The sequence below is a fragment of the Gekko japonicus genome, unplaced genomic scaffold (genome assembly GCF_001447785.1).
Source record: "Gekko japonicus isolate JY-2015 unplaced genomic scaffold, Gekko_japonicus_V1.1 scaffold1035, whole genome shotgun sequence".
NCBI classification, from domain to species: Eukaryota; Metazoa; Chordata; class Lepidosauria; order Squamata; family Gekkonidae; genus Gekko; species Gekko japonicus.
Window position 1 is genome coordinate 30,199 of NW_015168078.1, and position 23,831 is coordinate 54,029.

The following is a 23,831-nucleotide window of genomic DNA, read 5'->3' on the forward strand; positions in this document are numbered from 1 at the left end:
AAAACTCCCCAGAATAATAGAAAACCATCTGTAGCTCTAAGAAAAGAATATCCACAGAAGTTACATTCTGAGATCTCAGTGGCCATTTTGGGGGTAGCTTAGGCAACCACAACAATAGTACTGACTCTTCTAAACCTTGATGTCCATGATGTGAAGCCATGGAGGAACGGGGGTGGACTGGGGGGCCAAACAACCTTGGGGAAAGTCCTACTTCCTCTCCCTCTCATGTCCCCGATGGAGGAAAACTTGCCAAGGACAGGCTAGGTGGCCACCCACCACCAGAGATTTGCTCTCCACGCAACTCAGTCAGGCCCACAAGTGATGGCTAAACTTTTTTCAGGGAGAAACTGCCAAGGAGGGGGAAACGAGGGAAAGCTGAAGAGGGGGGCAGATAAAGGTTGGTGTGGTAGTGGGTGAGAAGGAGAAAACAAAGCACCAAAAGGAAAGAAGCTATGAGTTTTGTTTTGGGAGGGGAAAATGAGATCTCCCCCCTGCAAATGCTTGTGGATCCCTCACTTAATTCTTAAATTTTTGGATGGGAAATGGTCATAGTTTGGGAATTTCAAATTCATTACTGAATTTGAACTAGAATGACCTTTTGGTCTGAGCCCTCAGGCTGTTGTTTTTACAATATGTAAGTAGGAAAATGAAATGTAGCTTATTGTTGGTGGGTTATCTCTAGCATTTCAAGTAGGTAGGTATTTGCATTTTAAGAAACAATACAGCTGCTTTATATCATTGTTAAATATAAAGTATAACAAATATGTACGTATTTGCCTTTTAAAACTATCAGATTTGTAATTAGTGTATTGGGTGGATTTCCAAATTTTTATTGGTATGGTAAATGTAATACTGATTGCTTTTGTAGGAAGATGAAAAATTTTTGACTGAGCTGTTTGCACAACTTACAGATGAAGCCACAGATGAGGAGAAAAGACAAGAATTGGTAAGTGTGTTTAAAGTGAGTGTAAGAAGGCAGTTCCTACATCATGTTTCTCTAAAACAAGTTCTTTTCTGTTTTTTAGGTAAACTTTCTTAAAGAGTTTTGTGCATTTTCTCAAACATTACAACCTCAAAACAGAGATGCTTTTTTCAAAACATTGTCTAACATGGGCATTCTTCCAGCACTAGAAGTCATCCTAGTGAGTTTTCAAAGTTTATTTTTAAACATTTATCTTGCTTTTCAGACCCTCTAGTGTTTTTATGTATATGTGGTAGTTAAATAGTTTCAATTCTGTATTATCATGTTGGGGTAGTTTTTTTAGTAGCAAAAAAAAAGTTTATAAATGTGTGCTATTTATATCATATCCACAGTAAAGCTGTATGAGATAAAAGGCTAACGTGTGCACCCTTACCCCCTTGTGTTGTGGTCCCTTTTGGCTGCTTTTTAGAAACATCTTGGGATATCTGACCACAGAACTCCCAGAGTGTTGTGCAGTTTTGTGCTTAACCAAGGAAAATAATGAAGTGATGGTTTTAGTCTTTAGCCTTTGGACTTCCTCAGCTTAGTACTATAGCCTTGTTTTTGTTTGACTTTAGGGAATGGATGATGCACAAGTGCGAAGCGCAGCTACTGATATATTTTCATATTTGGTTGAATACAACCCATCTATGGTACGAGAATTTGTCATGCAAGAAGCTCAGCAGAATGATGATGTAAGTGGGTTCTAACAACATACTGTTTCTGTAAGAAATGTTTCATTAATAATTGATGATTTTTAGAATAACTTTTGACAAAAGCTATGTTTAATTATTGAAATTCAGAAAGATGTTTGTATATTCTTTTACTAAGGGGTGTGCTATCGTATCTTCTGGAAGCTACCAATAGTTTTGTGTAATACAGTTTTCCTTAATCATCTGGTGCAGATGTAATGCCAGCTGCCTGCAAATCACAGTTACAGATTAGGAATGCATACTCCTTTCTTTTATCAGCTTTCACCATGAGTTTTAAATCCTGGTGTTGGGGACTCTAGCTGTCATGAACCACAGCTAACATTGGTTTAGATCTAATACTATATCATGGTTAAGAGCTATCAGTGGGAGGCGGGGAGGGAGTCACACAAGATAAGGAGGAAAATCTGTATGGGGATAATGTCTGAGAATTGTTTCACATAATTATTTTCTGTTTTCTTTGTGCTAATCTTTGGAAACCCCACAGTTGTGAAAATCACTGCCAAGTCCACCCCTTTCTGTGTTGAGAAAAAAATGGCCATGACAGTATAAAGTAGCTTAAGTCTGCTGATAAAAGTATTGCTGTAAACATGGGAATGACTTTTCAACTCGGAACTATATACTAATGCTTTGCATCAGTAGTTTTGAACGATGGCATTTCTTTAGATGATGGGTTGCTTTGCTTTTCCATTGTGTAAATCTTAGAATATATTTAATACAAGTCTTTGTGTTAATTTTTTTTGCTTTAAAAAAAATAAATCCTACGAAACAGCAAAACATCTGAGGTGCTATCGGCTGAATGGGGAGGTTATGATACATAGTATGTTAGACCCTGAAACAAATTTTGAAACTGCACTGGCATATGGGGAGTAGGGGTGTACAAAAAAACCCCAAACCTGGTATTTTTCGGGTTTGGATATATTGACCCTGAAAAATATCGGTATTTCCCAATATTTCAAAATCCGAGTACTGGTATGGTATTTGGATTTGGTAAATATTCAGGAAAGCCTATTTTTTTTGGCTCCATTATACCCGTAGACTATAATGGAGAATTGATCCAGGGGTATCTGGGGCTCGGGAGGGCTGCTTTTTGAGGTAGAGGCACCAAATTTGCAGCATAGCTGCTGGTGCCTCTCCTCAAAAAAACCTCTCAACTATTTAAAAAAGATTGGACTGGGGGTCCAGTTCTGTGGGGCCCCAGAGAAGGTGCCCCCATCCTCCACTGTTTCCAGTGGAGGGGGAAAGGCATTTAAAGGGATCACAGTGCTCTTAAATGCCTTCTCCAAGCTGTGCAACTCTGTGACAAGAGTTCGAAGGCATTTAAAAGGCTCACAGTCCCTTTAAATATCTCAAATGGCAAGTTCACCCAAAAGACATTTAAAGTGACTGAGAACCCTTTAACCGCTTTCCAGGTGAAGTTGCCGCAGAGTTACATGGCTTGGAGAAGGCATTGAGAGGGGCTGCGATCCCTTTAAGTTCTGCTATCCAGCGACCCCGAAAATCTCGAATATTTTCAGGAGTTTTAGAGCTTGGCCATTTTGGATAGCCGAAACGCAGCCCCATTTAGTAACTGGCTTAGAAAATACCCAGAAAATGCAAGTAAGGTATTTTCTAGGTATTGGGGGGGGGGGGCTCAGTTTATGCCAAATGCACACCCCTAATGATGAATTACTTAGCAAATAGGGTGCAGGTTTTCCATAATACACAATCCATAACAAGTAAATATGCCGTGCTCAACATAGGTTTTGTGCCAGTCTCTTCCTGTGATGTCACGTTGAAATATCACATTACACAGGTGGGGCACTGTATAAGTAACAGTTGCATCAAAGCATGCCCTTTTACATAAACCTGCTTCTAGCAACAAGCAACCTTCTGTTGATGTCAAAGATAATACTGAGTGAGAACCCTATAATACTTTTATATCTTAACACTTTAATAAGATTTATGTTTTATAAAGCAACTTAAAAGGGGGGAGGATTGGATGTAAACTTTGACAACTGGCATCCACAGAAACACCCAACTTCACCTTTAGTAGTCCCCTGAAAGCCATCTTTGATAGCTGACTGACCATCCTTGATAGCTTACTGACCATTAGGAACATCCTGGTATGCAGCACAGGGGCTGCAGTTGGAAGGAGGATGCAGCAGACATCGTCCCCTTCCTCTTGAGTGGGCTCCAGACTCAAAGGCTTTTTAGTGGGCTGCAGAAAGGAGAAGGTGGAAAAGATTCATTCTGAGCGCATAGCTCTGCTCACAGCACTCTGAATTTAACTCAAGCCTCTAGATGCTGCTTTTTTATCAGATATAAAGTGTTTCTTTTAAGGTTTCAGTTCCCCATGTTTAAAAAAACCCCTACCTTATATGCACAACTTGGGTTCTGCAGTAAATTCTGGAACTGTGGATCATCTGTAGTGGTACTGAGTGGTTTGATCTTCCCCATATGCGTGTCCCTCTTGCCTCCCTCACAGAGCAAATAATGGAGAGAAACTATTGCAGCTGTTGCTGGGAACCTTGTCCTCTCTATTCTCTGAATGGGAGAAGGTGAGGAAACTTCCTGCCAGGCCAACGGTGTTCCTACATTTTTTGGAGGGGGAATATCCTGCTATATTATGCTCAGCCACAGAATGGTGTAGACTGTTTCTGCCTTTTCTGGGTTGAATTCTTGGAGAAAAGGCAGAGCTAGCACAGCCTCTCCTGTTTCTGCCCAAGTAGGCAGCACTCTGGTGATCTCTACCCCTTATAGGGAAGGAGTGCTTCTATTGAAATGATGAAAAGTCAAATGTGTAGCAATATAAAATCTCAGAATCGCTTTTGACTCCATCCTAAAGTTTTTGATCAGCACGTGCAGAGCTGCTTCAGGCATGCTCAAGAATATGCCAATGTGTTGTCTGGAATTTCTGAGTTTAAAACCACCCACCCCTTTGTACAGCAAACCATCCTGTGCCTTTTAAAACTCCTCCCAGTTTTAATAGTGATTTGCCATTCAGCATTGAGAGGCTGTTATTAAACAAACACCACAAGTCCACAGCTTCATTTAGTACACTGAAGTAATCGCACAGTTCTTTGCAATCTTTCCTTTATCTGAATTTCTCTGTTGGTGTCTTTCTCAGTTTGTATGTTACTTGTGACTAACCTGTTTGGTTTTTAACTTTATTTTCTTAAACCAGGATATCTTACTCATTAACCTCATCATAGAACACATGATTTGTGATACAGATCCTGAACTGGGAGGAGCAGTCCAGCTGATGGGTTTACTACGTACCTTGGTGGATCCAGAAAATATGCTAGCTACTGCCAATGTAAGCAGATACCTGAATATTTAATGTCTGTAGTGATGATAATGGAGGAAGGGGGAAACGGTTCTTAAACACTTTGATTAATGTGTGTAATGTATGAATGAATATCTTTTTATTCCACAGAAAACAGAAAAAACAGAATTCCTGGGTTTCTTTTACAAGCATTGTATGCATGTTCTCACAGCACCTCTATTGGCCAATACCACAGAGGAAAAACCTAGCAAAGGTGAGACTCGCGAGGTGTTGAATTTTGCCGTGTTGTCTTATAGCTAGAAAAAGGATGACAGGTGGGGTCACTTATGGAGAAAAGGAATAATATATTGCACACACCTCTGTACAGAGGGCACACACCTCTGTAGGATCGCTATTAGTAAAACTAAGAATGCCCATTGCCAGGAGTGGAGTACAGATTTCACTTTCACTACAACACTAGTCCCAAGCACAGTGCATAGTAATGATTCACTTACATGGGGGAGATAAAAGTGTGTACTTTAAGACACCCACCATTGGTTGCCACTGGGAATTATCTTTGTGTACATAGTTCCATCCTGTGTAGCTGGATCCTTCATGTGCTCTCAGCAGATGTTGTTTGAACACAAGGACAAGCAGGGGGATCCTGAGTTCCTGTAAGAAGGATACTTGGGCTGGGTGTGTCTTGCTGTGGTGTAGTTGTTAAAGAGTGTCAGACTAGGATCTGGGAGACCCAGGTTTGAATCCCCACTCGTGCCATGGAAGCTTGGTGGATGACCTTGGGCCAGTCATACTCTTAGCCTAACCTACCTCACAAGGTTGTTGTGAGGATAAAATGGAGGCGATGAGAATGATGTAAACTGCTTTGGGGTCCCCATTGGGGAGAAAGGCAGGTTATAAATGAATCAAATAAAAATGAAGCTATGAAGTTTCAGGAAGTGTTGCACAGCTGCATTACTCCCACAGTATGCCATTCTGACTTGGTCGACATTTAATTGTAGTATTCTTTATTTTAGACGACTTTCAGACAGCCCAGCTGTTGGCCTTGATACTAGAATTATTAACCTTCTGCGTGGAACATCACACATATCATATAAAAAACTACATTATTAACAAGGATATCCTTCGAAGAGTGCTAGTTTTAATGGCTTCGAAACATGCTTTCTTGGCATTGTGTAAGTATGACAAGGTATCAAGAAATTTCATTAGTGTTTCTGCAAACCATGTAATTTTTAATTATGAAAAGGCCTCTCTCATAGGTTGACTGTGTATAAAATGTTGTCTTCTTACAATTTAAGACCTGAACAGGTAATTCTCCATCAAAACAGCATAGGGTGTCCTGGGATTCACCATCTTTTCAGGGTTGCTTTATTTATTTATTTATGCTGTTTTTATCCCGCCCTACCCTGGTACAGAACAATAAACAATTCCATAAAACAGTAATACATGAAGTCATTAATTACAACAGGATTAAAATTTTAGGTACTAATTTAAAATCTACCTATACCTAATGGCACCTCGGCAGTTAGTTCCATTCCAGTGTACACTAAGTGGTGGATCACTCGTGCCACGTAGGGTGGTGGATCACTCTTTACCTCAAAATCTTACTATGGGGGGGGGCTGTTAAGTCTTAGCCGACCCCATAGGGTTTTTAAGGCAAGAGACTAATAGAGATGGTTTGCCATTGCCTGCCTCTGTAGTGACCCTGGTATTCTTTGGTGGTCCCCCATCCAAATACTAACCAGGTAGACCCTGCTTAGCTTCCAAGACCTCACAAGATCTTACTAGCTGGAGCTATCTAGGTCAGGGCAAAATCTTATTTAAGAGACCATTTATTAGTGCAGTTAGGAGCATGGTGGATTTGTTCTGACATAGTAAAGACCAGGGGAGAAGAGCTTTGAATTCTAAAAACAATTTGTGTGCCGGGGGCGCAGAGAGACTCTGAGAGATCCCCTAGCAGCCTCTCAGTGTGTCGCTCACCCACATTCCTCACAATGGTGAGAAGCCCCTCCAGATGCCCGTGCCTGGCAGTTGAGGGAGCTTCCCTCCAGTCAGCCCAGGCACAGAATTGCCATACCAGTGGTGACCCACAGATGATTCTAGGCCCCCTGGTCAGTGGGGGCAGCTCCAACACCACATGGTCTTCTCCCCCAATAACCAGGCCTGTCCGTCCCCTCCCCAGCACATGCCCTCATTTGGGTCAGAAACTGCCAGGGTGGGCTGCTTGCAGGGACACAAACACAGTGCAGCCAGAGGCTGCAGCTTGCCATGTACAGGTCTTGGCTGGAACTGTGATGGCATGCCTGTGCCCCATTTGCCAATGCCCTCAGAGCCTCTGTCATCCAGAAGAAGTGGTGAAGGTGCTGACACAGGGCAGTGCATCATTGGGCCCCTCAGACCCCCTGGCCGTAGCCCAGGAGAGCTGCTCCCTGCCACCCATTCTGTTTTTTACAGTGCTATGGTCCCCTGAAAAGGGGAATGAACAACAGTGTCTACTGAGCTAGGAATTTCCATCATTTGAGATTGAAAGGCCATGTGGCTGATTTGCAGCTTTTACAAGCACAATGGAGGAAGGGTTGTGGAAGGAACTGCACATCCGTGTGGATTGCTGATCCACCGATGGTGCAGGCCCCTTGCGGATGCTCCTAGCTCTGTGGAGACTGGGCCATAAGATGGTCATCAGTGGCAGGGAAGTGGCTCAGGGCATCTACTGTCATGGTTGCTCTGCTCTGGGAAGGCCATGGGAAAGGGCAACACACATATTGAGTGCTCCACTCTTCAGTTTTGCCTTTGGAGGCCACTGTTGCCCAGTAGCTGTTGCTATTTGCAGGTTGAGCCCATCATCTGCATACCCAAAATTCCCCCAGGGTGCCTGGGATCTGGATGGCCTTAGCATGCCTCCATAGGGGAATGCCCTCTGCAACTGACTGTCCTCGCTTGGCTTGCCGAATACTGCTGGCCAAAAGTCAGTCTGTTGGCGGCCCCCTGGGGCCATGTACCACACCCTGGGCCGGTCCAGGGGAACCACCCATTGTGTTCTTGTGCTAGTTCTCTGCCTTGCCAGGATGCTTTACCCAGTTCCCCCTTGCCTTTCACTAGGTGAATGAGGTGACCCAGGACTTTGTGCGTGTGCAGTGTGTGCCTTTATCTGGGGGCATGGTGGCCTCACCCCTGGACTTCCCCTCCCACCCATCTGTGTCCACTTCTTTGGCTGCATCCCCCTATTGGATCAGCAACTATGTATGGAGCACAACAGATGCTGGAGCAGCCAGGAACATTCCCTTGTGGCAGCTCACTATTTCCACAGGGGCCTCCATGGTGCACAAATACTGCAAGCCACCCCCCGAGTGGCAGTTTCCACATCCTCCTCACCTGAGTTAACGTCTTGTCGGAACTTCCTTGTGCCAGGAGATACACTGTGTCAGCATATTCAGGGCATTCTGTTCCTGGAAGGGAAAGGGTTTCGCCATTATGTGGAATCGCACAGCACATAGGTTGGTGGGGCTTGCCACCTACCACTGGATTTTGTGCAGGGGGTGTTGCCAACTGGCGAGGCGAGCCGCCTACTGCACAGGTGTCATTGCTGCCCCCCTCCCCCAACAGCTGCCTTGGGCAGGCCCTGGTACACCTATCTGCCTACTGCGTGGAAACTCATTATCGTCTGGGGGCCCACAGCTTGCCCCCTCAGCAGCCAGGTTTGAGATGGGGAAATCTCATGTCCAGTGTGGCTCGCTGCCACCATTGTAGGCCCGGGGGAAGTATGGGGGTGGGGGATGTGAGCCTTGTTTACTTGTTCCTATGCGGCTGCCCCATGAGATCCTGGTGGAGGGCCTGGTGTACCAGTGTGGGCTGAAATCTGGGAGAGGTCAGCCACAGAGGGTGGATTTTGCTCTCCCTGTGGTATATTCCCGCCAAGTGCTCACCCAGCAGTTCTAGGTGCCCTGTCTGTGTTTTGCCTGTCACTGATGTGTGTGCACGCTTGCTCTAAGTCTGCATGGTAGGGAGCTGTCAGAGCATTCTGTGCCACGCGCCCTTTGGAGTTGTGGGGCGACCTGGAACCATTTGTAGGGCAGGGGTGCTGTGATTGCATGCCGAGGAGGGGCAGGGCTGGCACAGGGGGGTGCTGATTGGGTGCATACTTGATCAGTATTCTGAGCTCGAGTACCCATGGGTGTGGCTGCAGCTGTGTGTGTGTGGGGGGGTGAATTTCAATTTACTATGGATGCCAATGGGCTACACCAGCATTTTTACCGGCACAATTTTGTGCCTATTCTGGGGGCATTCCCACACTGAAAACACTTTGGGAGATGCCTGACTGGCAACGTGCCCCATGCAATGCCCACATTGATGCTGGTGCAGGGGTTCATGCCGTCACTCCACTATCATGTGGCTGCACCAGTGGAATTGCACAGTGCAGCGCCACGTACCACCACTCATACCCTGCAACAGTGTTAACGCCCCTTACGCCAGTGTAACTTCAAGTTATGCCAGCATGGGGGGGTCAGCTCCCTGTGCCAATTGTACCCCTCCTCCGCATTGTAAATTAATTCCATGTATTTTCTTGTTTTGCATTCTGCAGCAGAGAGACTTTACGTAACTGTTTTTGACTGTTGCATTTTCTATATAGTACTGTGGTTATCCTTCACGGTATCAAAATTCTGTGTTCTGAGAATTGTGAGAACCTTCAGAGATCATGACTCGTTATTCTTCTGAAAAATGTGAAAATAGCTTTTTCTATAATCTTTGTCTTTGTTAGGTGCTCTGCGTTTTAAAAGAAAGATAATTGGGTTGAAGGACGAATTCTACAACCGCTATATAATGAAAAGTTTTTTATTTGAACCGGTGGTCAAAGCATTTCTCAGCAATGGATCCCGCTATAATCTGATGAACTCTGCTATTATAGAAATGTTTGAATTCATTAGAGTGGTGAGTACATCTTTCTAGAAGGAGGGTGAGCAGTGACTGTAGTATGTAGGGAAAAAGTATCCAGATAAAATCTTAAATCTGAGAGGACAGTAGTAGGAGTTAGCTTTATTTGTTAGTTCATGTAAAACTGGAGAGCAAGCTGCTTGGGCTAGGACAGAAAATTAGAGTAAGCAGTGTTGCATGCATGTTGACTGCCAGATGTTGGTTCATTGAAGAAGAAACATAGAAGAGATGTTGTGGTGTTGAGAAAGATATTGCCCTCATATTGACAGTGGTGGAAGCATGAGATATGACACAGTTTCTCAAGAAACTTGAGTTCATAACCCCAGCTTTTAGCACTATTGTAATAACTAGCACTCGGGCAGCATGCCGGCAATTGATCCACCAATTTTGAAGCTGTAGAACTACAGATAAATGCACAGGAGAGAAGATCAGGCTGTCCTGCCCTCTGCCACAAAACAGGAACGTCCAGACACTGGCCCAAATAATCAAGATTATAATATATCCCAAGAAAAGGACAGCAGTGAGTAAGATGCATTGCATTTACTAAGATTATAATCAGTCTAGGGTGTGCATTTGGCATAAACCAAGCCGAAAAAATATCGGTATTTTTCGGGTATTTTTTAAGCCAGTTACCGAATGGGGCTGAACTTTGGCTATCCAAAATGGCCAAGTTTCGAAAATCCTGAAAATATTTGGATTTTCGGGGCCGCTAGATAGCTGAACTTAAAGGGCATTTAAAGGATTCACAGTCATAGAATCAGAGTTGGAAGAGGCCATACAGACCATCTAGGCCAACCCACTGCTCAGTGCAGAATCAGCCTACAGTATCCCTGACAAGTGTTTGTCCTGATGCTGCTTAAAGACTGCCAGTGAGGGGGAGCTCATCACCTCCCGAGGCAGCTGATTTCACTGTTGCACAACTTTGACTGTAAAAAAGTTTTTCCTAATATCCAGGCAGAACCTTCCCGCCCTTAATTTAAACCCATTATTGGGAGTCCTAGCCTCTGCTGCCAACAGTAACAGCTCCCTGTCCTCCTCTAAGTGACAGCCCTTCAAATACGTAAAGAAAGCAACCATGTCCTTCCTTAACCTCCTCTTCTCCAGACTGAACATTCCCAAGTCCCTCAGCTTTTCTGCATAGGGCTTGGTCTTCAGGCCCCCAATCATCCTCGTTGCTCTCCTCTGCACCCGCTTCATTCTGTCCACAGTTTTTTTTGAAGTGAGGCCTCCAGAACTTCATACAATACTCCATGTGTGGCCTGACTAATGCGGTGTACAGTGGGACTGTGACATCTTTTGATTTGGATGTTGTGCCTCTGTTGATACACCCCAAGATTGCATTAGTCCTTTAAGCGCCTCCCAGGTGAACTCACTGCTTGGAGAAGGTGTTTAAAGGGACCACAATCCCTTTAAATGCCTTTTTTCCTCCATTTAAAACAGTGGAGGATGGGGGCACCTTCTTTGGGGTGGCATAGAATTGGACCCCCTGGTCCAACCTTTTTTAAACTTGAGAGCTTTTTTGAGGAGAGGCATCAGCAGCTATGCTGCAGATTTGGTGCGCCTACCTCAAAAAACACCCACCCCCCGAGCCCCAGATATCCACTGATTGATTTTCCATTATAGCCTATAACTATATAGCCATTGACTATAATGATGCCCATAGGGTATAATGGAGCTGAAAAAAATGGGCTTTCCCAAATATATACCAAATCCAAATACCATACTGTTTTGGGGATTTGTGAATATTGGGGGATACCAATATTTTTCAGATTCAATATATCTGAACCCAAAAAATACTGGGGTTTTTTTTGCACACCACTAAATCAGATAGAGCAGAAAGGACAATCCATCCCTGATGCCCTGAGAAAGATGGTGCTGCTGGTCCCAGTGGATCAAAACTGAAGAACCAGAATGATGATGATCATTGAGGATGGAGACTTGTGTTGGATCTTAGTGCAACTATTGAGTCTAAGTACACTGTAATTTTATGTTTACTATTGTGTTTAAAAATGTGGACATTGTTAAACAAAAATAACATAGGTTCTCATTTCTGCCTGAGGGACATGCTGCTCAGAGTAGAAGAGTTTTGATCAATTTGTGGTGAGGATCTATTCTAATAATGTGCCAACAGCTGAATTTCATGCATGCACAAAATCCCCACTCGTTAGAGTGTCTGTATGTGGGTATTATAACATTGAAGCAACAAATTTTAGACTGAGGCTTCCTTTCCAGGAACTGTCAAATCATAAGCTGCAATTTTCCAGTTCATGTAAGAAATGTTGCATGAATTATTTTTATGAGTTACCCACGTGAACTGTGTGGATTTTTTGGTTCAGGTTTGCTGCAGGCATATTGTTCAAACTGGCCCTCAGCCATAAGTCCAGCTTGGAAACCCTTCAAAAATAACATTACATAAATTACAGATATTAATTTTTATTCTGTAACTAGTCCTAGCACTTTTAGTGCCAGTGGTATGCCAGGGACTGATAGAAAAATGCTTCTATCTATTGAAAGCTTGCTGTGAAGTTATTTTTTTATTTTTGTTACACTTCCTTTACTACATTGCTTCTGTAGTTCAAACATGAGTTTAACATAGCTGTTTAACTGTTGGACACATGGAAGACTGTCAGTTGAACCAACTAGACCAACTCCCTTTCAGCATTTTGAGAGTAAATTGTCATAGCTTTTCTGTGCTTCTATTTTTTTTAACATTTTTAATTGGGAAAAAATAACTTTGTTTTCTAGGAAGACATAAAATCCTTAACAGCTCATGTAATTGAGAATTACTGGAAAGCACTAGAAGATGTAGATTATGTGCAGACATTCAAAGGTTTGAAATTGCGTTATGAACAACAAAGGGAAAGACAAGATAATCCCAAACTTGACAGGTTAGTGTACACTGGAGTCTTTATTATAGGTTTCATACTAGGTTTTCTTGTTGAGGAGAAACAAAAAGAACTTTTTTGAACAAAAGAAGTGGGTTCAGATTGAGGTTGCTCAGATGTCTGCTTTTTTATAGTTCTTTTTAAATTAAAACTATGAGTGAGGATAGAGCAGTTCTTGTACTACATTAAGAGGATGCATTTAAAAAGTTATCAGGACAGTACAAAAGAATACACATTTCTTTACAACTGACCCAAAGAATATCTGTAAATGATACCTAGAATGTAAGCAGAATTCCCAAGACAGTAGAGAGCCTTATATCCCCAGAACCTGTTTTGTGATTCAGTCAGTGGTACCAGCAGTATCAAATCAATGAGAAAGAAAGGACTAAAAATGACACTGAAATAGTGTCAGGAACAGAAGTGCATCAGTGATAAATTTATATTGATGCACATGCAACTTTTAGTTTGTTAAATACATCAGCTGTCTATAAAGGGATTATTTTAGTTTGTTGTCTTAAAAAATTAAAGGATTAAGTTATGTGGTCTGAAAAATGTAAAGGTTTCACATGTTAGTCAATTTATTGAGTTCATATCTTTAGCATTGTATATGTAAATTTAAAACCTTATAATAGTGAGGGGAGACAATGTTGAAAAGTATACCCTCTTCCATAGCATGCGTTCCATCTTGAGGAACCACAGATATCGGAGAGATGCTAGGACCTTGGAGGATGAAGAAGAGATGTGGTTCAATACTGATGAAGACGATATGGAAGATGGAGAGGCTGTGGTGCTGCCCTCTGACAAAAGTAAAAATGACGAAGATATTATGGATCCCATAAGTAAATTTATGGAAAGAAAAAAATGTAAGTCAGTGGAAGAACTGCATGTTTTTGGTTTAAGTAGATTCAGTGAGATCATTTAGGAAGTCAGTGTGTATAGATATTTTTTTCATCAAAGACCAGTTGCAGTTTATGAACTGTTAACTGTGGTGAAAGGAGAGGGCCATGAAATTATGCAGTTCCTCCCCTCTTCAGTGTAAATCCCTTTCTGTCCTCCTCCTGATAGCCTTTGCTATGGTTAAAACTGGCATTGGCACTAAACTGAGCACCAGCCAGTTTACTGTCTGCAATGGTTTTCCAACCTGCTTGAAGTCTGGATTATATAGTCCTAGTTGACAACAGACTCTGGGTAGATCAGCACCAGTGGAAACCTTAACTGTGGTAAACACCAGAAGGAAAGAATGGAGAGGAAAAGGGAAAAGGCCTGGAATCTGTTTCTAATCCATGGGTACTCCAGCTCACAGGCTCACGTTTCACTGAGATGCATAGCTTCAGCTGCATAGCTTGCTGCAATCAAAAAACCAGCAAGCTTTCAAGAAATTTACTCTAAAGTAGTTAAGTTTAAAGAACTATGTGAAAAAACCTGACAATCGGTATGAATTTCATAATTTGACTATTCATCAAATAGCTTTGTTCATATGAACAAAGCAAAAGGATTTGCAGGCACTGTTTTTGAATAATCGTTGTTCAGTGCCCACCCACTTGTATATGCCCATGGGTTCATGTAGCATTTGTAGATGCTGTTAGATTTAAGGAATATGCATGGACAGGATTTCAACAGTCAGTATGCACAGCAAAATGCATCTTATGTACAATAACTTGTGATATAGCTATTTTGTGTCTTAAGCTAGTTGCAGATCTTCTTTGTGGTCTCTATGCATCACACCTATGGGCTAAGGTGCCTGCGCTGGCTTCCATTTGGGAAACTTCTGTCAAGCTCCGAAAGGATCTAGAGCTCCTCCACCAGCATGCAGAAGAGCTCCAACCACGCATGCCCAGAGGGTTGGGCTCCAGCATCCTGCCAGTTCTCTTCTGACCGCCATGCTGATCACTCAATCTGCTTTGGTCTGGGAACCTCTTTCGTGAGGGAAAGTGTTTCTTTGAGTCTTTTTCTCTCTCTTTAGCTCATTTTCTCTTCTTTACCTTTCAAGCTTTGCTTTCTGAAAAAAGTAATAATAATATAGTTAGACTTTCTTTTTCTCTCTCCGACACTCATTGGACACACACACCCCATTTTTTCCTCAGATTTTGTCTCCTTGTCTATGGCAAATTGTTGGAGGGTTTTTAAGCATTGCACCCAGTGTGGGTACAAGCTTGCTCCATTGGATGGCCATTCCTTGTGTCTACTCTGTCTGGGTGAAGATAGCTGTGTTCACTGTGTGGAGTTCTCCAACCAAACCCAAAAGAACAGAGCAGCCAGGCTTCAAGTGTCTCTTCCGAAGTTGGCACTTTGACCAAAATTGATGGCTTCCACCCTGGGTGAGGTAATGCCGAAATTGGCATTGGCAGATCAGCCTTGATGGACATCGAAAGATTGGCCTCAATCTTCAGGTGCGCTAAGACCATCTCAGAAAACAGACCTTCGACATCAAAAACAACAGCATCGATGGCCCCATCAGTAATGCTGAAGCTGACATCCAAGAAAAAGAAGGATGCTAAGAGCCATACTAAGGTCAAGCACAAACACCTTAAAACTGACTTGAAGGCTACCTCGGTGAGTGCTGCAATAGGCTCTGACGCGCCTGCAGCTACTCCCCTCATTCATTCAGTTTCACCGGACCTGATGCACGTTCCAGCAATCCCACCTATTATGCTGCTGAACTCACCCATTCGTCAGGTAGACTCCCTGATGGAACGATCGGCTCTGTGTGACCTTCCCCTCTCTGGGTCAGACATGGAAGAGATGCCCATTTCACATCACGTCGTTGTCAAGCAGAGTTCCCGCTCCTCAGCCTCCGACCACTTTCAATCCCGATCTCCAATTGATATCGATCGTTGACATTGACAGAAATCTAAGCATAGAATGGACTGCTCATCTTCACGTCATAGTAGGTCTTTGCAAGGCCATGGGAGGACCACTGACTACCTTCCCATTTCCGCTGTCCCCTATGATGCTTCCTTGGGAGCAGAGACAGTTACAGACTCCAATCTGACCGCTGGATTGGGACCAACACTCTATCGTCTCCCGCCATGCTCGTTCCCCACTACGGGACTGTCCTATGTCAGCCCCGGTGTTACCAGCCGCTCATAACAAACCATCAACCCCAATGGCTGACCCTGTTCTGTGGGCTTCGACACCAGTGCCATCAATACCGACTGCTCTGATGCAGCCAGGATCACCAATACCTGCACCCTGCCTACTTCACGACAGTCCACCACCACCTAATGGCTGAAAGCGAACTGTCACATTCTTCTGGCAGTGAATTCAAGGAGGAGGACTCTGGGGCTCCTACTACTCCTTCAGATCCCTCACCTAATCAACAAGCTGATGACCTTCATATTTCCCCTTCGGAGGATCTCCATTCATATGGGGACTTAATCAAAAGAATGGCACATTCCTTGGGCATCACCATTACTCAGCCTCAACTCCAAGTGACGGATGCCATGATTGACATCATTTGACTAGATACTTTGACAGCCATTACCTTGCCTGTGACTCATGTTCTTCTACAGGCAGCCAAGTATAATTGGGACAAACCCTTTTCCATACCTGTCTCCACCAGAAGGTTGGACCACATATATAAAGTTCAGGAGGCTGGAGCAGAATTTCTTTGTGCTCACCTGAAACCTAATTCCATGATAGTTACCCTCTCGTCTAAGAGTAAGAAGACACACTCTACTCCATCAGACAAGGAGAGTAAGAAGATGGATACATTTGGTCACCAGTTTTACTCTGCAGGTGCTTCAGGGATTAAAATGTCAAAACTATGTGGCATGTATGGGGCACTATGAGTACTCTTTATGAGATGTCAGCTTTCCTTGCTCTTTTACCTAAACAGAAACAGGATGAGGCTACAAAGGTACAGAAAGAGGGTATGATTCTGGCAAAGCAGCTAAAACTCTGCGAAACATACCCTTGATACTTGTTCCAAGACAGTGTCTTCTGCTGTAGCTCTCCGTCATCACTCTTGGCTCCATACTACATCACTTCAAAACGATACCTGGGCCTATTTCGAAGATCTACCCTTTGATGGCCAAGGCCTCTTTCATTCCACCACTGACACTGTCCTGCAGGACATGGATAAGAGTTTAAAGGCCCCTCGAAATTTGGGTGTCTCCATTGCCTGTAGACCTCAAAGTCCCAAAAGATGGTTTTGCTCTAATAGGCATCCATATGGCAGACAGTCTCCAGATGATCCCTGGAAATCCAGACACTCCCAGTCTCCATCTAGATCAAAGCATAATATGCGCCACAGCCGAAGTTCCAACAGGTGTCACAACCTGGCAAGTTTAAAATGGCCAAGAACACCAAGCAGGGCCTTTGACTTTTCAACCATATACCTGCTAGAGCCTTCCCTTTCCCACCTCCCCTTTTTAGAAGAAGAAGAAGAAGAGATTGGATTTATACCCCGCCCTTCACTTGGAGTCTCAGAGCGGCTTACAAACTCCTTTCCTTTCCCTTTCCCACAACAGACACCCTGTGAGGTGGGTGGGGCTGAGAGAACTCTGACACAAACTGCTCTTTTTCAAGGACAGCTGTGCTAGAGCTTGTGACTGACCCAAGGTCACATCAGCAGATACAAGTGGATGAGTGGGGAATCAAACCCAGTTCTCCCAGATTAGAGTCCACACATTTAACCACTACACTAAACTGGCTCTCTTTTACCTGTGGCTACCCACCTTGGTTCCTTCTACCCAGCGTGGAGTCTAATAACATCAGACACTTGGGTGCTTTCCCTCATCACCCGAGGCTATGCGATAGAATTCTTGGAGACGCCTCCTACTCCTGTGTTCACCAGGACCGCATCATCATTGGTCTTCCATCAGAAAGTTCAGCAATTGCTGAAGAAGCAGGCCATAGATTTGGTTCCCTCTCTAGAATGGGGATGGGGATTTTTCTCCTGGTACTTTAGAGTTCCACAAAAGGATGGAGGCCTTCACCCAATTCTAGATCTCAGGGCTCTGAACAAATGCATCACATATTGGAAGTTCAGAATGACATCTCTGCAGAACATACTGCCTCTCTTAGAGTTTGAGGTGTGGATGGCCATGATAGACTTACAAGACGCCTACTTCCATCTCGACATCTTTCTTCCTCACAGACATTTTCTCTGCTTTGTTGATGGGGGGGACCATTACCAATACAAGGTCCTGCCCTTCGGTTTCTCAACTGCACCCAGGGTCTTCCCCAAAAGGATGGTGGCAGTAGCGGCTTACCTGTGGCTTCAAGGGGTTATGTTTTTCCCCTATATCGATTACTGGCATCTAGTAGCGGGATCCAGAGACCTCTTGATGGATAATATATGTCTGACCTTACATCTCCTACACAACCTGGGACTTTGTGTCAATCACAAAATAATCAAATCTTATCCCATCCCAAATGGTGGATTTTATTGGGGCTACCATTGATTCCACCCTCAGCCGAGCGTTTCTTCCCAATCGGCGGGCACATACTCTATCCATACTGGCACAACTCCTTCGGTCGTTGCCAGTTGTGACAGCTTTTGATGTCCAACAGCTCTTAGGCCTGATGGCAGCTACAATGAGGGTACTTCCCTTAGCGAGGCTTCACATGCGCTCCTTACAACTTTGGTTTGTCAGGGTTTTCAAACCCTCCAAAGATCTCCGATCCAGACGTCTTCTACTACCATCCAATGCAAAGGATCCCCCGATGTGGTGGGAACATGTTCCCAATCTTATGACAGGTGCTCCTTTTCATCTGCCAACACCTACAGTCACTGTCACCACAAGACGCATGTCAGGGCACTGTGGGAGAACAATATGCAGGGCTCCCACAACAATTTTTTTGGAACTTCTGTTGATCCAGTATGCTCTTCAATTCTTGCTGCCGATGATTGCTGGGAAGACGATTGCAATTCTGACAGACAACATGACTGCTCTTGGTTACATAGAGAGGGCGGCATGATATTGCACCAACTGTGTCGCCTGGCCCCTGACTCTGTAGGACTGGTGTCTAACACAATATTTGGATGTTAGCAACGCATCTTCCAGGTGTCCAAAACATCCACGAGGATGCGTTCAGCAGAGAGGGAGCAAAGTTGCACAAATGGGAGCTGAACTGGAAGTATCTTTGGCCCATATTTCAGCAATGAAGTCACCCACAAATAGATGTCTTCACAATGAGACAGAATTCCAAATGTGTCCAGTTTTACCGCAGAGGGGGCACGGATCCTCTCTCTCTACGGGATGAGTTATTGGTCCCATGGATGGGAAAGTCACTGTTTCTTTGCCCCCCAATTCGACTTCTCACAGAGGTACTGAACAAGATTCTGCAACAGTGTTCGGATTGCATTCTCGTGACTCCTTGGTGGTCAAGGCAACCGTGGTTCCCACTGCTCTTTTGACTCTCCAAAAGAGTCTTCCTTCACTTCCCGCAAGCAACAGACTTGCTTTTGACATCAAAGGGCCAGGTTCTCTACCACAATGTGCCCCACCTCAAACTGACAGCTTGGAGGATACACGGCGAGGTTTTTCCAACAGGGTAGCAATGGTTCTCCTGAATAGTAGGAAGCGATCTACCCAGGCCTCCTACGGTTATAAATGGTCTAAATTCCTCACTTTCCTTCAGCCACTTTAGTTGGCCTGCCTCATATTTTTGACTTTATTCTTTATCTTGCTGATGTGGGCCTCACTCACTCTTCGCTTAGAGTTTATTTGGTGGCTATCTTGGTCTTCCACAAAGATTGGATAATACCTTGGTCTTTGCCCATCCTGACTCTAAAAGATTTTTGAGGGGTTTGTTACACTTGTACCCCCAGTTAAATCGCTGACACAAGCTTGGGACTTGCCCATGGTATTATGCAAGGTTACCTGTAAACCTTTCAAACCCATGGCAACGTGCAAGCTGAAATTATTGTCATGGAAGACTGTATTTTTGGAGGCCTGCAGGCAGAGCGAGTAACCTCTTAGCATTCAGACATGACACTCCCTTTCTGAGGTTCCTGGCAGATAGTGTAGCCTTGGCACCAGACATTACTTTCTTACCAAAGATGGTCTCAGAATTCTATCTACATAAACAGGTCATCTTGTCAGATTTTTATCCACAGCCCAAGACGAACATTGAGTGCTTATGGCATACTCTGGATGTAGTTAAGAGAGAGGTCTAGACAGGAATATTAGCAGGATTTAGATGGTAGGCTAGAATGTAATTAGGCTAGGGATTCAGCAATATTGTGAGAATTGTGAACTAGTAGTTATCCATACAGCGTACAACCACCTTACCAGTCGGCTGTATTGGTTGGTCTGAGTCTCCTGCAAAGACCATTAACAAAGGGTGTTGACTGGCCTATGGATTCCAGTACTCCTGGGGAGGCGAAAGTATAGCAGTGGAACCAGGCATGAATATAAGGGAAGGGGACTGAAAAGTAGGATAGCTTGGCCCCCTTCCAGCCTGCATCTCATCCCCCTTCCAGCCTGCATCTCATCCCGAAGGTTACAGGCAGTTGGGCTAGGACAAATGACACCCCCCCCCCGACATTGGGATGTAAAACTCCACACAAGACTATCCAAATGGATCATTGAGACCATTAAGTTGTGTTATCTCTTGGAAAAGAGACCCTTACCTGTTCGGTGTAGAGCTCATTCCATGCGTGCGATGTCGACCTCTATGGCCTTCCTCAGAGGGGTGCCCCTGCAAGACATTTGTCAGTTGGCCTCATGGGCTACTCCGAACATGTTCATCAAGCATTACGCTTGGGATGTTTGTGCACAGAATCCTTCACATATGGGACACTCAGTACTACAGTCCATGGTCTCCTGAGATGCTGCCAGTACCCTCCCCCAGGTAGACCTAAACTTGCTAATCTCCCATAGGTGTGATGCATAGATACCACAAAGAAGATAAACAGGTTGCTTACCTGTAACTGATTATCTTCAAGTGGTCATCTATGCATTCACACCACCCACCCTTCTTCCCCACTGCTGTCTGCCTTCAGTTTGATTAATTCTTTATGGAGGTCTGCAGTGATCAGAAGGAACTGGCGGGATGCTGGAGCCCCGCCCTCTGGGCCTGCGTGGTTGGAGTTCCTGCGCATGCTGGGAGGAGGGGCTCCAGATCCTTTCTGAGCTTGATGGAAGTTTCCCGAACCGAAGGTGGCGCAGGCACCTTAACCCATAGGTGTGAATGCATAGATAACCACTCAAAGATCATCAGTTACAGGTAAGCAACCTGTTTTTCTCAGTAGAACTTCATTACAATAGTATTTGTTTTAAATTCCAGTTAAAGAAAGTGAAGAAAAGGAGGTCCTTCTGAAAACGAACCTTTCAGGTCGTCAGAGCCCAAGTTTTAAACTTTCCTTCTCTAGTGGTACGAAGGCTAACCTCACCAGCCAGTCATCTGGAACTAATTTGCCTGGGTCTCCTGGGTCACCAGGATCTCCTGGGTCACCAGGATCTCCTGGATCCGTTTCCAAAAGCACATCTCAGATGGCAGCTATCACTACCAAGGTACTGTGTTCACTCGAGTCAAATCGTGCTTGTCGTGTCCAAACCAGACCACCAGTTCTGAGGTTTGCCATTCATGTATGTCACCATTCATTTGTATATAATTTACAGTTTCTTTCCAAACTACGATTAAATAAATCTCTAAAATGATGCAACAACTAAGCTATTTTTGTGCCCCAGTTGTCCTTTTTCAAATATCTAATCAAGATTTACTGCTCTAAGTGTTCAGTGTATGATCCAGTTATTGGATGGTGCTGTTATATGAATGTACCTTTAAACTGGCAAGTTTAGTTTTGAAAATGAAAAGTATCTAAAGTTTCTGTTTGAAATATCTCATTGTGTTTAGATTAATAAAGAAAACTAGACAGCCTGTGTTGCTGTTGTTTACATCTTGCTCTGTGAAAGGGCACTTGTTAGAGCATTTATAATCCATTTTAGTTTGTGAAAAGTCTCCAAGTCAAGAAAAATAGCATACCATTTGAGTACTTTATTAATTATATAATCCAGCAAACAGAAACAGTATAGCAAATCAGTTTCTTGCACCCTTAATTAAAATCTTGCTGGGAAACATGGCTCATTTCATTGAGCCAAGCATATTGTATCTCTCATTGCAAGAAGTTCCAGAGACAGTGGGCACTGTAAAAGCTCTTCAGCTGTAGAAACCAGTCTGATTACCTTTTGTAGTCTTTCATTGCTGGATTTCAAAGAACAGGAAGAAGGTTCTCCCTCAGGTATCCAGGGTATTTATAAAATTCTGAAGCATATTGAAGTCATCTTGAAAACAGATCTGGAATCATGGAGCACTTGCAGTATTAGATTTATATGTTCCTTCTCCCCATTACCTGCAATTAATATGGCTGCAGTGTTCTGGACCAGTTGATGTTTCCTAGCTGTTTTCAAAGGGCACACTTCATAAAGTACCCCCACAAAGGGGTTTAAAATGCACTCTGGGTCACAGCCTGTACCTGTATGTATATTCTGAAGGAGGCCCACATCCAGAAGCACTTCCAGCATGTAAACTGCTATTTTAGGGTGAGATGACAACCATGAATAATTCAGTTTTATCTGGATTAAGCTTTAATTTATTCACCCGCTTTCAGTCTGTTACTGATCTCAGTTGTTTACAGATAGAACTTGCCATACCGGGTCAGACGGTCATGAGGGTCTGGTGTCATCATCATACTGCTGAGAACCCACTCTTGACAAAACTGTCCAGTAGTTTTTTTGTACATGTTTTGTAACACATAGTAATCCATGTCTGTTTAGATTTGCTATGAATTTTCTTCCACCTGTACTCAAGTCATCTCTGCTGCATCCCATAGCTCCCTTCAAACCATTGGGGAGGCCTGAGATCTGGAAAACAGAGAGGCTGCCTAGGAAGAGCTATTGCGTTAGCTCCCTTATTTGCAGGATGCCAGCGTTAGCTCCCTTATTTGCAGGAGTCAGCTAACAAGATCTGCTAGAAATCCTAAGTGGCAGTCCAGAAACCAGTTGGATCCATATGGTTTCTTATTGAATCCACCCCATGTGCAAAGAACACTAGCTACTGTAAGCACAATGATATCAGCTGGTGATTCAGCTATTTCAGTGGAAACACCACCAAAATCCCCACCCACACAAAATCCCTAACTTCCTTAGAATAAACCATCAGAGAATGACCCTCGTGTATTATTTGGTCTGAGTGCACATTGGGAATGAGGAAAGGATCAAAAAGGGGTAAAGCTCTAACGGTCTATAATCTCAGTCCTAAGAATGGTTTTGTCACTCTCCCAGTGCTGCATCTCCAGTCTGCCCAGTATTGTGACATATATCTAGAAACTCCAAAATCATTCTCTAATAAAAATGGAAATGCAGTCCCTTCCTTTTCTCATGAGGAAAGGTATCCTGGCTGTGTGTGTGTGCCCAGGCTAACCAGATCTCAGAAGCTAAGCATGGTTGTCCCAGACTAATATTTGGATGGGAGACCCCCAAGGAATACCAGGATTGTGATGCGGAGCAGGCAATGGCAAACTACCTCCATATGTCTTTTGTCTTGAAAACCCTTCAGGGTTGGCTAATCAGCTGTCACTTGATGGCAGAATGTTTGTGTGTGTGTGTGCACGCACACAACCACATATACAGCTGTAAGTTTTTATGCAGTCACCCCACTCAGCTAAGGATGGTGCACAAAGTGGCACAGGGCATGTTCCATTGGCACAGGGCATACCCCATCAACAGGAGCTGCTTGTGCCTTATGCTGATGGAATGCCCCACCTTAGCTAGCTGAACAGGGTGATTGGATCTAGTCCATTGCTTTTTTGCTCATTGCCATTCTTGTTAGCTCAGAATGATAGTTTTAAGAGAATTCCGGGGGCCACTTGAGGATGCAAGAATCATAAGATAGGAACAGTCCATGTGACTCTTATATCCAGCCTACATGCTTTGAATACAGGGGACCTGTTGCCTTTTCTTAAGGGTTCAGTATCTGCCTGCTGTTCCTGGCAATATAGTTGAATTACGTCTACAAATCAGGAAATATTTTCCAGTGCAGAATATGTGATGACGCTGCTGTGAAAAAAATGAACATCTTCTCGGCCTGTTGCCCATGCTTGTGGAAGCAAAAGCACCAGAAATGAGAGT

General features: G+C 43.9%; 1 protein-coding gene across 1 annotated transcript in view; it reads left to right on the forward strand.

Moving 5' to 3' along the window:
- PPP4R3A (protein phosphatase 4 regulatory subunit 3A) overlaps positions 1-23,831 on the forward strand; it is a 42,000-nt gene that overhangs the window by 16,258 nt on the left and 1,911 nt on the right. The window contains exons 5-14 of the mRNA XM_015414667.1: positions 869-946; positions 1,026-1,142; positions 1,540-1,656; positions 4,838-4,969; positions 5,090-5,192; positions 5,953-6,111; positions 9,693-9,862; positions 12,611-12,753; positions 13,423-13,613; positions 20,989-21,215. Coding sequence (XP_015270153.1) covers positions 869-946; positions 1,026-1,142; positions 1,540-1,656; positions 4,838-4,969; positions 5,090-5,192; positions 5,953-6,111; positions 9,693-9,862; positions 12,611-12,753; positions 13,423-13,613; positions 20,989-21,215 — 1,437 coding nt within the window. The remainder of the gene's footprint in view (positions 1-868; positions 947-1,025; positions 1,143-1,539; positions 1,657-4,837; positions 4,970-5,089; positions 5,193-5,952; positions 6,112-9,692; positions 9,863-12,610; positions 12,754-13,422; positions 13,614-20,988; positions 21,216-23,831) is intronic.